The sequence below is a fragment of the Quercus lobata genome, chromosome 2, assembly GCF_001633185.2.
Source record: "Quercus lobata isolate SW786 chromosome 2, ValleyOak3.0 Primary Assembly, whole genome shotgun sequence".
Taxonomy (NCBI): domain Eukaryota; kingdom Viridiplantae; phylum Streptophyta; class Magnoliopsida; order Fagales; family Fagaceae; genus Quercus; species Quercus lobata.
In genome coordinates, this window is record NC_044905.1 from 29,141,858 (window position 1) to 29,158,642 (window position 16,785).

Sequence of the window (16,785 nt, forward strand, 5' to 3'; positions counted from 1 at the left end):
GCAAATTTGGGACCAACTACTATAGCACACCCCAAATTTTACCATTTTTGTTTCCAAGGTCCAAATGGTGTATTGTGAATTTGTGATTGATACGTATCATACAGCATGATTCTCGAATTCTTAATCTTATCACTTAATTATCTCGATTTTAACGGAAATGTCCATGATTAAAAGCTTCTGTAATCTACTCAAATTACAACCAAGAAATTTAAAATTAAAAAAAAAAAAAAATACTGTAAAATTTGTTATATATTGTGAATATGTGCACCACAGCCACAGGAAGAGAGACTGTTGGATACCATGATCCAGCTGTCAAATACATAAATTAATGGAACAGGGAACCTTGACACTTGCGATAATATCGGGCTGTGTTGTGTTGTCTTGGACCTATATAATTACAGATTGATTTTTGTTCTTTCTTTTACATCGAAAGTAGAAAGTAATGTTATCTTTTCTTTCTTTTTAGAAAAGAGCAAAACAGAAAATCTTATTTTATTTTTTACAGTTCATCGATACTCTCTATAGAATTTCAAAAGAGAGAATGCATAACATTGAAATAACAATCATATACAACAATAGCAGATCGAATTTAAACCACTGTATTAAATTGCTTTTAAAGAATTACAAAGAAATCCAAACTATATTACCCCAATATGACATAGACTTATGAACCAAAATGAATGGGACAAAAAAAAAAAAAAATTCAATACCAAAGTGGGAAAAAAAGAATAAATAATCATGTTCTTCACATGATGCCACCGACTAATGCACATACCAAAAATCCAGTAAGAGATGCCATGAAGACTGGAATGCTTAGCGAATGTGAAGAAGAAGCAGATAAAGCAGAAGAAGGTGGTTGTGGGATTGAACCAAAAACAGTGGGGTAAGAGGGTGAAAATGCACTAGGACCATTGGAAGGAGAATATGCAGGCGCAGTAGCAGATAACACTGAAATGTGGAGCTTCTGATTCTTTTCACAGTGACCCTTCTCTCCACTGGTGAAGTAGAAGTCCCCATATGCGGTAATGTTGAAAAGAGAGTTGCCATTGTTCATGTACAGTACTGGATCTGTAAGGTTGCAGCTAGTATAGGATTGTTCCGTGACTTGTATCAATGAATCTTGACTTGGTGGGTACAAGAACACTGAACAAATAGAAAGAGAAAATGAACCCGTAAGTGTCAAAAGCTATGATTTTTTGTTTTTTTCAAGGATCAAAATGAAGGATATGAGAAAGAAAGAAAGAAAGAAACTTACAGAGAGAATCTCCAATCTTGAGAGTGTGATACTTGGACCAATAGGTGTAGACTTGTGGATTTGCCGAAGTGGGTATTCCCCAAGCATCCAAATCTCCAACCTTGTACTGGTAGCACAAGACTTTGGTTTGAATTAACACAAGGAACTGGAAAGCCAACAAGAAGTAGCATCTGCTACTTTTAAGATTAGCCATCTTAGATCCTCTCTCACTCTCTCTCTCTGTCTCTATGTCTCTCTCAAATATATGACTTTGAGAGGGGTCAGGACAGTGTAGACTAAATCTTATTGGTTCGAGTCCTTGTAGACTGATGAGTTTAGCAAACGTAACTGAGTTGGAGTCAATTTACCTGAATGCCCCTCTTCCTAGTAAGATTTAACTTGTGCTGGTTATTTGAGAAAGTCCTCTAGGATCAACAAATTAGACGGTGAAGATCTCTGTGGGTAGGCTTGGACTGTTCCTTCCTATGATTGATATGCATTTACATGTCAATAAATCTTGTAATACAAATTTTCACAATTACGTGGGTTGTTGTAGTTGATACAAAATAAAAATTATGTCAATAATAGATCCATGTTAAAGTGATTTTCTAATTATAGTTGATCATATTAATAAATTGTGAACAAATTATGTCATGGCTTTCAGCCATTATTAGTTATATTTTATGCATACTCAAAAGATATAGGATAGAGGGACATTTATCTGACTTTTTTAGAAGGTTACAACTGAGAAATAGAGTCAATCAAGTGGCTAATAATGGCACATGGCCAGTTGGATATTGTCAAGTGCAGCTCAGAATGAGTTTGAAGGTGGGGGAGGGACTATAATTCACTTTTTTTATAATCACATCATCATGTGAAGAAGACAAGAGATTCCTGCCTCCTCTCACATGGTTTAGTCTTCTACGATTTCGACTTCCCTTTCAATTTTGAACAAAAACCAGTCCAATGAACAGAAAGAGATACAGCTTAAACTTCATTGTCTCAATTGTATATTTCTTGCCAATATTGTTCTATTTGTAATTTGCCAATGGAAAATTTTTTTGAGTTCTCCGTGGTAAAACCATTTTTTTTAACAAAAGAGAGGGTTTATCTCTACGCGGACAAGCTGATATGCACGTTTATGAATGCATGGGAACTTTGTGGTAGAAGCCTCACAAGGATCTTTACTAATTGGTAACCTGCTGCAATTGATGAAAAAAAATAGTAGAATTAAAGCTAACAGGTTAGCCATAGAAATCTTGCTTGCTGGTAACGTGTAAATTCTAATCAGGAAACATGATTCATTTGCTTTAGGGCTAAGAATTTGTATTGCAAGCTCTATAGTTTACTTTTCTCTTGATCAAAAGAACTGGTCCAATATGACAAGAAAGTTACCAGCATCTAGTCAAGAGCGAGAGTTCATGGTTAAGGTATACAAGTCAGAATAATGTTGTCACAAACCAAATTCAAAGCCATATTGTCTCTTCCTCAAAGCTCCTGCAGTTTCATATTATTTTCTTTTCTTTGTTTTATTATTTCTTAACTAAAACAAAAACAAAAACAAAACACTTGATAATTTAAAAATTACCTCCAACAATGACAGCAATCGAATCTTTTGGGCCATTTCATGGAACAATTTTTACAAATTATTATATGTAAGCAATTTGGTAGGTTCTTTGAAATCACGTATGAAACCAGAACTACTTGCATTAACAAAATAGCTTCAATGTCCTAGACGTTCAATCAATCTTCTCTATATCATCAAATCTTAACTCAATTCATTTTAAGTTTCATAAATTGCAATAATGAGACTATCAGTTTAAAAATTAATGGGGAAAAAAAAAAGCAAGAACACACAGCAATGGAATTAAAGTAACATAAACTCCAGTAATATCTTATTCATCCAGATATAGATACATTTGACAATTGCAACACTATATTAACAAAACATGGTGCTACAGAAGGGGGAGAAATTATAACATAAAAATTTAGAAATGAATTTAAGAATAGGGAAAAAATGGAATAATAATGTTTTTACAGCCATCATTATATATTATCGTAAACACTGTGAATTCAAAATTGCCTGAGCTTATGTGGCACCATTTTAGAGGAATTGCAGAAGACATGATCTAAAAGTACTAACATTATCATTCTTTTACCTAAGTTTCCTTATGTTATAGCCACCAGCTGATTGCTCCCCTGAAAATCATTTATACTTTCTTTTCAAGAAGGAATTAACCCACATTCTCCCTTTCCTTATTAGCCAGACAGCAACCAGAGTTCACCTCCATCAATTCCAAGTAAGACAAAGTGGCTGGTTTTAACCTTCAAAAATTCCAGAGGTTATTCTTATTCACATCAATCAACATTCAATGGCTCCGCCTCCATGTCCCTGTCAAGTGCTGTCCAGTCTTGTGGTTCTGTATGAAACACATTCATGATCAATGATCATTTCATAAACATAGGGTTTTAAATGAACACAAATTGTCAGAAACTTACAGCCTGTAGGTAAAACAGTGAGATATTTAATACATAAAATAACTTGTGTTTTAGCCCATTTTAACTCAAAGTATATAGTAACATTTTAGGGCAAATTGCAGAACTTACTTGTTGGCTTTTGACTGTCAGCAATTACCATTAGCCGCCTCTGCAGTAAAGCAGCCACAAAGAGAAAAATCGAGCACATGCCAAACATGATGGTGATGGGAAACGCATCAACCTTCAAAAGAGAAGCCATGCAAACTAATTCTTAGTAATAGAGAGATTGAGAGAAGGCCAGTAATAGGACATGGTGCTTTCATATTCCACTTTGATCTATTCATTAAGTCACCTACTAGTGGTAGACTCATTTCAAGTAGAGATTATCAATGCCCCCCTCCACAAAAAAAAAAATCTTCACACTTATTTTCTAGAAGAAATCAAATAAACAATAGTGTCACTCACATTGTACAGCACAACGCACACAAAGATGTTAAGAGGAATGCGAAAGAAGTTCATTATGGTGCTTCTTGACTCCTCAGGAATGTATAGGGACCTCATCTTCATGAGAGATGGCCAGAATATCCCAACACAAGCCTCAAACGTACAGAAGCCAACAACTTGAATACACCCCGCAAATGACATACTTTCACTTTTCACTTTGGAAGGCGGTACCAGGAACTGTTCCAAATTCACAAACAAATTAACAAAAGCAACCAGTATTTCCACCGTAACCAGATCTTAAGAGGCCATTTGGTATAGCTTATTTCTAGCTTTTTTGGTTTATGTGCATATTTTAAATGCTTCACCTTTTCTAAGTACAATTGTACTTTAGCCCAACATATTTTTTAAGAAAAATAAGCCAATGAAAATAAGCAATACCATATGCTTAAAAAAAATGTGTTAGAATTTATATAAATAAAGAAATATGGGAATCAAAATCCACAACATACACTAGTTATAATGGGGAGCAGAAGGGAAACCGAGGAGACTACAAAAACTATCTGCATGTAGCTCTCAACTCTGATAGATGAGCGTGCCATTAATCGAGAAGCAAAGGAACTTCCCAGCATTGACCCCAGCATGAATGTCGCGAAAATGAAACCGTGTGGAATTTCCTCATCATTTGGGCTCAAAGCAGGAGTCCAGAGAAATACAAAGGTGTACATTGAGCCCTCAAATAGTGACTGTATAGCACCCAGCAATGCAATTTTCTCGTCTGATCCCACATTAAATGTAACATTGTAAGAGAACAAGCATTCATGCATAGAGCATAAAGAAAGTCAATTTATTTTATCTGCATTTCAATTTTTTTGGTCAACATGACTGCAATCAACATAAATTGTTCAATTTTTGGCCATTTAAAGCCCTAGGAGTCTGAAAACCTTGTGTTTGTGTTTTCTAAGTATTTTGAATAAATTTTAAGTGGAGGATGGGGATTTAAACCCTAGAAATCTCCATTGGAAACACCAAGTACCACTTAACCTAAAGATCATTGGCACAAATCCTTGTGTTCAGGAAAAGGAACCAAGGGGGAGGTAAAGCAACAAGTTGCACTGTCACATCTCTACTAATCTTTATCTCATGTACTAATCTTTTCATTAATTCATAACATGGACAATGTAATTTTGTGGTGTAGGGGTGCATACAATCCCCCAATTATGCATACTTATGAAATTGGTTGCAAGAAAAGACAGTCCTGCTAGTGGCTTTATGGATGGAGCCTGCTACTAGTTGGGCATAAGGCCTAATCAATCTAGGACATATTTTATTTAGTTTATGTAATTGGTTAAACTGTTTCCTTTCCCTTTCTTTGATAAGTAGAATTGTTTCCTTTCCTTACTAGCATAATAAAAATCTATTTTTAAGAACCTATAGTTCAGCATTGTTTAAGATTGCTTGAATAATACAATTACTGTTGGAGTTTTCCTTCAATAGATTTGTGCTAATTCCAGGCACCGTAGGCAATGATTCCTAGATTTTGTTTTCTTTTGCTTGGCATTGATTCCAAGCAAGTCTAAGTGTTAGTTCCTAGTTTTTCTTTTTCTCTGTGCTTTGTTTTCCTTGAAATATCCTTGGAGATTTTTGTCCTGCATCAATTATGTGGGTTGCCATAAAAAAAACCCAATGCAGCTAACTTCCATTATAAAAGAGAAAGTATTAAAACAAAACGAAAACACAAGTTTAGGGATTCACCAGAGGCAATGGCCACAGCAGCACCCTTAAACTGGGTAAGCAAGTCCTTGTTTTCTGAAGGGTCACCATAGTTTTCACTCCATGATGACATTATAATTGCCATGCCAATTGCCAGAAAGCATGAAGCAGCATCAAAAGGAGCAACTGGGCCAAGTCCTAGTGTATCTACTAGTAAATTTCCAAACAGCCCAGATAAAATGGCAACCAAACCGTTGCCAAAAAATATTGCCTTAGAGAATGTTACCGAAAGCCATTGTTGCTCAAAACCCCTCTGCAAATATCAACCAGTATTTTTATAAGTTACAAACAACATATAAGAGCAGGCAAATTTGAAAGAATAAATCCAAAGCATCTGTCAAGAGAAAATTTGTGGCATCTATCAAGTTTACATTGAAAGGTCTGACATCCCATGTTCCATTGAAAAGCCCATTTAAATTACCACATCTTTATATAAAAATTGGCAAGTAATAGCAGGTGATGACATCATTTTTTGGAGCCTATCAATGAGTCAATGACAGGCTCCCCCACATATGATGCACAGATTATGGAACAGGCAACCAGGATATGTTTATCCACAAAACTATGCTCAACAATATGTTAATCAATATTTTTGTAACATAAACCAGATATTAAAACCTCCCAAGCCCCACAGAAGCGAGACTTTTGTGCACTCAGTACAATATTTTTTAAACAAGATATTAAAACCAGTTGTGTATGTGATATGCAGAACTACGCTACATCAGTAAAGCAGTAACATACCTTATTGTGTTCTGCAACAAGCCAAGACTCAAAAGATGAGTTAAGAAGAGAAGTGGCAATGCCTCCCAATATTCGTCCCAACATTAAAACTTTATACTGGGAAGAGTGTTTGGTGAGGCAGCTTAGAATGTAAGTAATGCAATAAGTAACAGATGCCCTCCTCCGACCCCTGAATGCGGTGTTACAATTTGTTACAGACTAATCATTCAATCACAAAAAAATAAAAACAAATCAATTATGAGATCTTACTGTTTATCAGCTAAAGATCCAACAACTGTCCCAAACAACATAGAGGATCCAAACCCAGCAATAAAGAGATGTCCAATGTCCCCCTTTCCAAACCCATATGTACTGTAGAGGTAGTACACATATGGACCCTGCAACCAATCCCCAGCTATTGCCGCAATCCATTAAATCAGATTCAGGAAAATGTAGAAGATGTCAAAGATTCCAAACACCAACAGTTGTTGTCAATTCAAGCAATCCTTAATAATTATGACAACTAATGATCATCAAACATTTCTCTTAGAATATAAACAATACATTTCATAGTTGCCGACAGATCAAAGCACACACAATAAGAAAATACATTTATGAAAGTATTAATGAATGTAAATTAACATAAAGCAGCATCACAAGGCTGAAGCAACAACAAGACAATAACTAGAGGTTTGTCCTGACACCAACTAAAACAAAAAAGCATTCACTGCCCCAACCTTTGAGACCCCATTTGATAGCCAAAACATTATCCACAATTGAAATGAAGATAGGAGGGGAAAAAAACAAAGAAACTGTGATAGCAAATCTCTAGTTTTACATTTCTTAAACCAACAACCACCACCACCATCAAGCTTTAGTCCCAAATTTTTGGGGTCGGCAATGGATCCTCAACAAATTAGTCAGAGTTGGCCACATGTATCATTTCTGCCATTGTATTCTATCCGTTACTTCCTTAATTGACATGCCCTTTTTGCGTATTTGGGTTCTTATTCCTCTTTCTATCACTTTTATCTCTAATTTAATTTAATTTTCTTTTCAATTCTGATCCACCACTTTCTCAGCAATTAAACAGGCCAAAATCACAATTATAATGCCAACAACAAAACCAACCCACAGAAAAAGCAAACATTGCCAAGACAATCCAACCAAATCATAGATCACTAATACAAAACAAACCCAGATGACAAAACAATATGAACGTCAACACTACATTGAAATTAGCTAGAATAAACAAAAACCCAGATGAAAAAACAATAAGAAAAGACCACATTACATTGATATTAGCTAAAAAAAAAAACCCAGATGAAAAAACAATAAGAAAAGACCACATTACATTGAATTTAGCTAGAATAAACAAAACCCAGATGAGAAAAAAGAGTGAAGAGTCAGATCGGAAAAAAGTGTACCCATCATGAGAGAGTAAACGACGAGATAGTTATTCTTAAAGGCATTGAAAGCAGAGGTGGTGTTGATGCGATCTTTGCTGGATTTGCTTAGCTCCAATGCTGCCACTATTACAGCGAGAAAACCAAAGAACAAGAAGAAGAAGAGCTCCATTATGCAGATCAATATCTAAGAGAGAGAGAGAGAGAGAGAGAGCGTAGTCACAGAAGAAGATGAGGAAGGAAAGGTGGAATTGTTGTTAAAAGTTAAAACAGAGTTTTCGTGAATGTCATTTTCGTGGTTGGCCGGATTTGCATTTTTTGGTGGAATCAAATAGGCAATGGGCTAATTCAATAGATTTAGATTTAGACCCTCAATTCTAGGATTTCCCGGGTTCTCCATTTTCCATATAAAAATAATAAATGAGGAATAACCCCCTTTTTTTTTTTATAAAAATTGAAATAAGAAATTTTATCAAGCTCATTGGAAATTTGACAATACATATTTATTTAAGTAATAAATAAGACAACTAGTTATATAATTTTTTTTTTAAGATAGTTACAATATATTGCTAACCTTATAACTCAAATCATTTTTTTTCTAAACCCCCAAGCACTTTATATATAGAAAAATGTTAACTAAGTTACAATACCCTTGGCAATAGGATGGAGGTGAAAGATTGAAAGTTTGACAATACATATTTATTAATAATTATATTTTTAATTAATATTATTTAGAAAATATAAATATAATTTAATAAAAAAATTAATATTGAGTAATTTTATCTAATTAATTAAGTAATATACTTTGGTATTATTTGTAATTCTAAAAAAGAAATTATCTCTCTCTCTCTAATATATATATATATATATATATATATTTATGAGGAAAAAACTTTAAAACAACTTACAAAAAGACAATAGAAATTAAAAACTAAAAAGTCAAAAACTTTCTTTTATATATTATCATATCAATATGGTTTTTTTTTTTTTTTTTGGATAAACATATAGATAAAATAAGAATAAAAAAGGAGAGTCATAAAACTTAGTTATACCTTAATTACATGCTAATAATTTATTGAGAAGACTATTCAAAAAAAAAAATTTATTGAGGGGTGTTACGTCCACAACACTTTCACAAAAAATATAGGTGGTAAGTTGTTATTGGTTCTAATTTGAATCTCACAATTTAAATTACTTTTTTACCCACCCATAACAACCTACCACTTAAAATTTGTTATAAAAATATTGTGAACATATCATTTTCCTAATTTATTAGAGTTATCCTTTTCTCTTTTTTATATTAATTAATGTGATTTATGTTTTCAAGAAACACATAATTTGTATGGTGACCTGTAGAGAGGGGCATTTAAACCTTTTCTTTTTTTTCTTTTTTGAGAAAGATGGGCATTTAGACCTAGGTTTTGCTTATGGGGAGAATCTGACAATATCAATAAATTAGAAAGCACTTGACTTGTATATGATATATTTAGTGAATTGAATCACATGTCAATTATATATATTAACTGGGTTCCATCATCAAAAGTGGTCGCCTTAATTTGAAACTATCTCTCTAAATACATATGTGTATTACATTGAGAATTAAATAATGTCGTTTATTACTTTATCCTCAAAAAGAAAGTTGAGAACTAAATAAGCAAGTATAAAAAGTCAGTTGCATTGAGAAAGTATAACATAGAAATTATTGATATACTCCCTTAAAAGTTACTATAACTTTTGAATGGAATTTGTAGTGAGTCTTTGTGTTAGAATCGCTTTTCCTCTTCCTTGTATGTGTATTTGTTTCTTAAAAAAATATATATATATATTGATGCATTCCTTTATATATATATATATATATATATATATATTTATATATATCCTCCCTTCCATAGTTCCATCCAAAAGGAAATCTAGAGGGAAAGAATACCCTAGGAAAAGAACAGCCTCCAAGTATTATAGAAGTCATAAAAAGCCTAGTAACTTCAGCAGAAATGGTTTCTATAAGAAAAGCAAGAAATCCAAAGATTACCATAAAGTCAATGGTAAAAGGAAAGATTCAATAAGGAAAACATTCAATAAGAAAAATAGTAAATGTTATAAGTGTGGCAAGAAATGTCACTTTAGGAATGAGTGTAGATCCAAAGCTAAAGCTTTAATCAACACCCTCCAAGGTGACCAAACTAGCAAAGATGAAATCTTCGAGCTCTTAGAACTCGACCACACAAACAGTGAGCCCTCTAACAATTTTAGTGACAATGAAATCTTTCAGATAAACCAATCCTCATCCTCTAAATAGTTATCTAGTATCTCGAATAGTCCAAACATCAAAATAGGATGTAAAGATAGTTGTTGCAAAAACATATTAGTCAACGTTCTTAGCCAGCAAGAGGAGCTTCTCCTCACCCTAATAGATAAAGTTGAAGACCCAGTTGTTAAGGCCCAATACCTTAGCAAGTTTTAGAGCACTTTAGTCAAAGAAACAAAAGAAACCAAACCCAAACGCCCCGAACCTCTAGTTAACCTCAAAAAAATCTTCAATATGTTTACCAAAGCTAAGAAAGAAATCACAGTTAATGACCTTCAACATGAAATCAAGGAAACCAGATCTGAGATTAAAACCCTCAAGGAAGAAGTTAAAAAGCTTAACCAGGCTTTAACCATTCTTAGGATTGACCACAATTTCCTTAACCAGAGAGTTGAGCATCAAGATAATACCTCTCATCAAGGTCATAATGAGGCAGGCCCTTATACCAAAACCCTTCAGATGGTGAAGAAAAAAAATGTCTATGATGAGTCAACCAATCCAACAACCAACATGGTCTTAGCAGAAATTAGAGAGTTTGGGGAAAAACTTAAACAGGAAGTTTGCTCCGATCTACCCACTACTTTTTGGCATAGAAAAAGACATGAAGTAGCTCTCCCATATGTCAAAGATTTTAAGGAAAATGATATCCCAACCAAAGCTCGACCCATCCAAATAAGCCAAGATCTCATGGAATTTTGCAGAACAGAGATAAATGACCCCCTTAGCAAAGGAATCATTAGAAATTCTAAGTCACCTTGGTCATGTCCAGCCTTTTATGTCTAAAAAAATTCTGAGATTGAGAAAGGTGTACCCAGATTAGTCATCAACTACAAGCCCCTTAACAAAGTTCTAGAATGGGTTAGATATCCTATCCCAAATAAAAGAGACCTAGTTAATAGGCTTAGTAGGGCAATCATCTTCAGTAAGTTTGACATAAAAAGTGGGTTTTGGCATATTCAGATCAAAGAGTCTAACAGGTATAAAATAGCATTCACTATACCCTTTGGACATTATGAATGGAATGTAATGCCTTTTGGTCTAAAAAATGCACCCAGTGAATTCCAAAACATCATGAATGAGATTTTCAATCCATTCTATACTCACTTTGTTGTTTACATAGATGATGTGCTCATATTTTCAGAATCTATTAAGCAACATTGGAAACATTTGAGATCGTTTCTCAATATAGTCAAGCTCAATGGTCTTGTGGTTTCAGCTCCAAAAATCAAACTTTTCCAAACACATGTTAGGTTCTTAGGTTTTGACATCCATCACGGTTTGATCAAACCCATAGATAGAGCCATTCAGTTTGCGGATAAATTTCCAGATCAAATCCTAGACAAAACCTAGCTCCAAAGATTTTTAGGATCTCTTAGTTATATTTTGGATTTCTATCAAAATCTTAGGCAGCAATGCAAACCACTTTTTGATAGACTTCGAACCAATCCACCTCCTTGGACCCTAACTCATACATCAGTTGTCTAAGAAATCAAAAAATATGTCAAGACTCTCCCTTGTTTAGGAATTCCCTCAGTAAATTCCTTCAAGATTGTTCAGACAGATGCCTCTAACATTGGTTATTGTGGCATTCTTCTTCAATGTACTAGTCCAAATTCCCCTAAACAAATAGTCTGTTTCCATTCAGGTTTTTGGCTGTTGAAATTTTTGTCAAACATTAAGAACCATGAATGATCAAAGTTCTTATTCTGATAAAATAAAATATTTTCATATGCATCAATTTAGTCATAATAACTATATTGAATTCTTGTGCCTTCTATGGTTCTGAGCAAGGAGGGTTGTTGGCCCCATTCTTTGCAACTAATGAACTTGGTGATGATGAGCATGTGGTAAAGGATGACTAAGGGGTCCATTTTTTACTTGATGTCTTCTATTCGAGCAAACATTTCTTTGGTAAGAATACTCTTATAGAACTTAATGGATTTTTCTGGGACTTTTGGAAGAAAGTGCCAATTTGGTGGCAAAACTTCCATTGCTAGGGCTAATGGATCTTTTATATGGGTCATGTGCGGTTCAATATAAATGATGTTTTGGATGTAAGGTTTCTTAATGTAAGGAGACTTATTTTTCCTGCTAGATGGCTGCAATGATCTTTGGGACTGTAAGGGGCCAAAGGGATCATCTACTGTGTATGGGGTTATTGCCCTAGGTGTTGGGGATACTAAGGCAGAACTAAAACTTGGTTGGGTTAGGAGTGGCCTTTCATAATTTGGTTTCGAGATTGTAAAAACCACATAGTGATTGACCAAGGAAACTGAGGAAACTAGGACTATCTAGCTAGGGTTCTTTACCTGACTAGTATTGCTGGGGGGTGACTATTTAGGTAGCTTTGTGGGTTGGGGCTGCTATGCTAGCTTCTTTCCGGACATTTTGGACTGGATTTTGCAAGAATTCATGGGTAAGGAAATCAGGGATGCTGTTTTGGGTTCCTTTTATGAATTCTATGTTAAAATTAAAAATTAAGAGAATGGCTTGCCATCGTGCAAAAATCAGTTTTGATGCAATGTTTTGGACATCTTTTTCTAAAACATGTTTTTCATATTTGCAATCAATTTTGATTAAAAACTTTTGATTATATATCTGACGTGTTGCTTGTCTTAATTAATAGTAGGCTAGAAGCAAGCAATATTGAATTGTTGATTATCATCATTTCATTTACTCAAAAAAAGAAAAAAAGAAAAAAGAATATCATCATTTCAAGTAATTTATGGCTTTAGGTAAAATATTTTCTAGAAAATGAATCATTTTTCAAAAAGAGAAATATTACTTGAACAACATATTTACAATAAATTCTAATTAATAGGTTATTATTGGCTGTTACTAATGAGAAAAAAAGTAATTTCAATGGTGAATTTAAATTATAACCAATAACAACTTATCGCTTAAAATTTACTGTGAAAATGTTGTGGACATAGCACATCTCTTTCCAAAAAGTATTTTCTAGAAAACTATCTTCTTTTTCTATGTTTGGTAGTGACTTTAAAATAAGTTGGAAAATTATCTCTTAACTTTTTGTATTTAGCTTTGCATGAGATAAAATTGTTTTCCTTATTTAGATTCGCATGAGATCGAGTTTTTTTCAAGAAAATTTCAACGAAAAACAACTATATTTTATTTCAAACTAAATAAGAGAAGTTAAGCGATATTTTTTCTTTGACTCATTTTTTTCAATACCACAAAACATAGAAAAATACGGAAAACTATTATTATAGAAGGTTTTTCATTGAAACAAATAATGTCTAAGTTCAACTATAGCATTTGCATTAGCTCATACACAAATTTCTGTTTATTTTAGCATAAGAACCTACTTTTTATTTATTTTACATACTCACTTTTCAAAAAACTCTACATCAGATTATCTATTTTATATTATATTTCATTAAAATATCAAATCTTCTTGATTTTTTAATTTTTTTTTTTTTTTTACACATAGCAACCACCATACACTCTCTTCTTTTATCATTAAGATACGTAAAAATATGATAAGAAATTAAATGTAAAATGAATAGTATTAGTATAAATGTACACAAAAACTATAATAGGTGAAAAAGCAATTTACACAATTATAGTGTAATTTACACAAATATACACTAACTAACATGTGTCATTTATGTAAATTTTACACATTTTTCTATTATATACTTACCAATGTGAGTTCTCTTAAAGTCTTAAGGATATAGATAATGCAAATGAAACTTTTGTGAAGTAAATTGTGACACCACCAAACCAAATGAGATACATTATACTTTACCCAAAACAATATAAGATGCTAGTCCTCCAATTTGCATGATTTAAAAAATAAATAAATAAAGAGGAAAAAAAAAGTCATCCAATTAATTTGCATTTCAATAAATTTTCACACTGGAAAAACTATGAAACATCTGAAATGAGAGGAGAAAGACATAAGTAAAGAAAAGGGTTCCAATCAAGCAAAATAATATACAAGACTACATTATTCGTGTTGATGGATCGGACCACTTTCTTTCTTCAATGGTAAGATATTGATAAAGAACTTTTCTTTTTCTTTTTTTTTTGGGTGATAACGAACTTCTATTTCATGGGTTTTATTGAATATTTGCATCATTTCAATCAATAGTCAATACTACCACAACTCTTATTTATTCATCTATTCTCAGTTTTGGTGACAAAATTTACAATGGCTGCCCATGGTTGTAAGTCCAAAACTTCGATTTGCGACCTTGGTTTACCCCAAAACAAAATAAAACACATATAAAACACAAAAGCCAAAAAAAAAAAATAAATAAATAAAAAAACCATGGGTAAAATTATTTTATTGTCTAATTTCACAATTTGTAAATTTATGTGGTGACTGATAAAAAATGATAGATCGTACAAATCAATAAAGGACAAAAAAATGTCCATCACTTATAATTACACAAGTCAATAAGTTGTGAAATTAAATGTGACATTAAATGTAGATCTAGATTTATTCAATAACAAACTTGGGCCCTGTTTAACAGGTAGTCTGTGATCAATTCATCTTAAACCTTTTCACATCATCAAGAGCAGCATTCTTAAACAAAGCCACATCAACATTACCACACACCATATGATATCCACGTCTCTTAAGCTCATCAGGTCCATCTTTTGGCGGCATTGCAAACCCAGCCAGGTAGGTTTTACTCTCAGAATCCAACACTGCCTTTTCAGCCACCCCCATTGCCTCCTTCACTTTCTCGTTCACTGGCTCCCTCAACCACCCCATACTGGCACTCAAATCCAACGGCCCTATCATAACACAATCAACCCCTTCAACAGCAACGATATCCTTAACATTCTTCACAGCTTCCACGGACTCAACCTGCAAGCTAATTTAGGTTAATAATAGTATTATTTAAAAATTTTATTTTGCTTAATTAGGATTGTTTAAAAGGTGTTTGGAAATATAACTATTCTCTTGAAAATGAGTAATTTTATGGGCCCGTCAAATCCTAATTATATAATTTTCTTTTCATATAATAATAGATTCCACTAATTAGTATGAACTCCACAAATCAAATGACAAAATGGAGTACAACACTATTATATTCCTAAAGTATTGCATAATTTTTTCCTTAAAGAGACGAGACAAGTTCCACTGAAAATATGAATCAAACTTCACTAAAAGATTTATATCGTATATGCAAATTACTTTAGTTTGGATAAAATAGAATGAAAAAAATTTATATATTTATATACACTTCCTAATTAATTTATTAAAGATTCATAGTTAAACTCAAAATTTTGAAATAAGATTTCAAGAGACGAGTTCAACCAAACAAAACTAGATCTTACAACAATTTCTAAATGATGTTATTTTATCAAATAGAAATTTTTTTTTTTTAATGTTTATTTAGCCCCCCAAAAAAAAGGAAAAAAGAAAAACCCAACCTGGCACATAATCAACAGCTCTTTCTCACACTTGTTTATATAATCTTCATCGATACCGTACTTGGAGGCTCTCACAACATTGTGGGCCGCTCCACGGATTCCATTTGGTGGGTACCGACAATAGGAGACGGCATTCTTGGCCAACTCAGGGTCGTCGATCATGGGGATCATGATGCCTTGTGGGCCTACGTCGAGTGCTTTCTTGACCCATGCTGCAGAACACTCAGGGATTCTAAGGATAGCTGGGGTTTGAGTTGCAGCCAGGGCTTGGAGACAAGGGAGAGCTTCGGCGATGCCACCATGGCCGTGTTCCATGTCGATGACGACGAAGTCATAGCCTGCATGGCCTGCAATTTCAGCTAGGGTGGGAGAGAAGCTAATGAGGAAGAGACCGTGGAGGGGTTCTTCATTAGCTTTGTTTAGACGAGCTTTGAGGGTTTGAGGGGTGGCTGAGGAGGCCATGGTAGTTGTGAGTACTTTTTTGTTTAGAGAAATGTAGTGTGGTCAGTGGTGTAGTGGGGAGCTATTTTATAGCCAGGCAGTCGAGACTTGAGAATGAAAAAAATAGTGCCTATTGTCCTCCAACTATGTTGTCACAGTAGATTGATGGTTAGCATAAAATAGAGTTATTTTACTATAGATGGATCTATTACAGATGTTCGTTGGGAAATCTTTTACTAAAGGAAGAATATACGTGGCGGACTCTAATTAATTTATTGAGCATTTATAATTGATTTCAAACAAACTTTGTGACTAAGATTAGTTTTTTGGATAGATTTTGTGGTTGTTAGTATCATCGTCACGCGGCCATTCATCTATTTTTTCCATTTTCCCAAAAATAAGCAATACTTAAAATAAATAAAAAATTATATAATACACATGACATATTATGGATGACGGAAAATAAAATGTCTAATCATGATAAAACAGAGTTCTTATTTTATATGGTGGGATATGTGAACTTTAATGAATAGTGATTAATTAATTATTTATTTTTTGTTTTGCTTTTATGCAATGTT

At 33.4% G+C, this 16,785-nt stretch overlaps 3 protein-coding genes across 3 annotated transcripts; all 3 read right to left on the reverse strand.

The window, feature by feature from the left end:
• Window positions 1-585: 585 nt before the first annotated feature.
• LOC115977968 (stellacyanin) lies at window positions 586-1,513 on the reverse strand. The gene is made up of 2 exons (XM_031099999.1): window positions 1,256-1,513; window positions 586-1,143 (listed from the first exon to the last, which is right to left on the reverse strand). The coding sequence occupies exons 1-2, from the start codon at window positions 1,446-1,448 to the stop codon at window positions 746-748; spliced, it is 591 nt and encodes a 196-aa protein (XP_030955859.1). The 5' UTR covers window positions 1,449-1,513; the 3' UTR covers window positions 586-745.
• Window positions 1,514-3,101: 1,588 nt separating this feature from the next.
• LOC115975223 (molybdate-anion transporter-like) lies at window positions 3,102-8,376 on the reverse strand. The gene is made up of 8 exons (XM_031095927.1): window positions 8,074-8,376; window positions 6,917-7,061; window positions 6,668-6,836; window positions 5,909-6,179; window positions 4,666-4,931; window positions 4,178-4,393; window positions 3,842-3,953; window positions 3,102-3,654 (listed from the first exon to the last, which is right to left on the reverse strand). Exons 1-8 carry the CDS (start codon window positions 8,222-8,224, stop codon window positions 3,593-3,595), a joined length of 1,392 nt encoding a protein of 463 aa, XP_030951787.1. The 5' UTR covers window positions 8,225-8,376; the 3' UTR covers window positions 3,102-3,592.
• Window positions 8,377-14,706: 6,330 nt separating this feature from the next.
• LOC115975225 (2-keto-3-deoxy-L-rhamnonate aldolase-like) lies at window positions 14,707-16,343 on the reverse strand. The gene is made up of 2 exons (XM_031095928.1): window positions 15,767-16,343; window positions 14,707-15,197 (listed from the first exon to the last, which is right to left on the reverse strand). Exons 1-2 carry the CDS (start codon window positions 16,226-16,228, stop codon window positions 14,868-14,870), a joined length of 792 nt encoding a protein of 263 aa, XP_030951788.1. The 5' UTR covers window positions 16,229-16,343; the 3' UTR covers window positions 14,707-14,867.
• Between the last annotated feature and the right edge of the window lie 442 nt (window positions 16,344-16,785).

Bases quoted from the DNA above. Each gene is read 5' to 3' on its own strand.
- LOC115977968 (XM_031099999.1), bottom strand. From the start codon at position 1,448: ATGGCTAATCTTAAAAGTAGCAGATGCTACTTCTTGTTGGCTTTCCAG. The intron at 1,144-1,255 runs GTAAGTTTCTTT...CTATTTGTTCAG, and splicing joins CAAGATTGGAGATTCTCTCT to TGTTCTTGTACCCACCAAGT.
- LOC115975223 (XM_031095927.1), bottom strand. From the start codon at position 8,224: ATGGAGCTCTTCTTCTTCTTGTTCTTTGGTTTTCTCGCTGTAATAGTG. The intron at 4,932-5,908 runs GTGAATCCCTAA...ATGTGGGATCAG, and splicing joins TGCTGTGGCCATTGCCTCTG to ACGAGAAAATTGCATTGCTG. The intron at 3,655-3,841 runs GTAAGTTCTGCA...TGTTTCATACAG, and splicing joins TGACAGTCAAAAGCCAACAA to AACCACAAGACTGGACAGCA.
- LOC115975225 (XM_031095928.1), bottom strand. From the start codon at position 16,228: ATGGCCTCCTCAGCCACCCCTCAAACCCTCAAAGCTCGTCTAAACAAA. The intron at 15,198-15,766 runs GTTGGGTTTTTC...ATTAGCTTGCAG, and splicing joins AGCTGTTGATTATGTGCCAG to GTTGAGTCCGTGGAAGCTGT.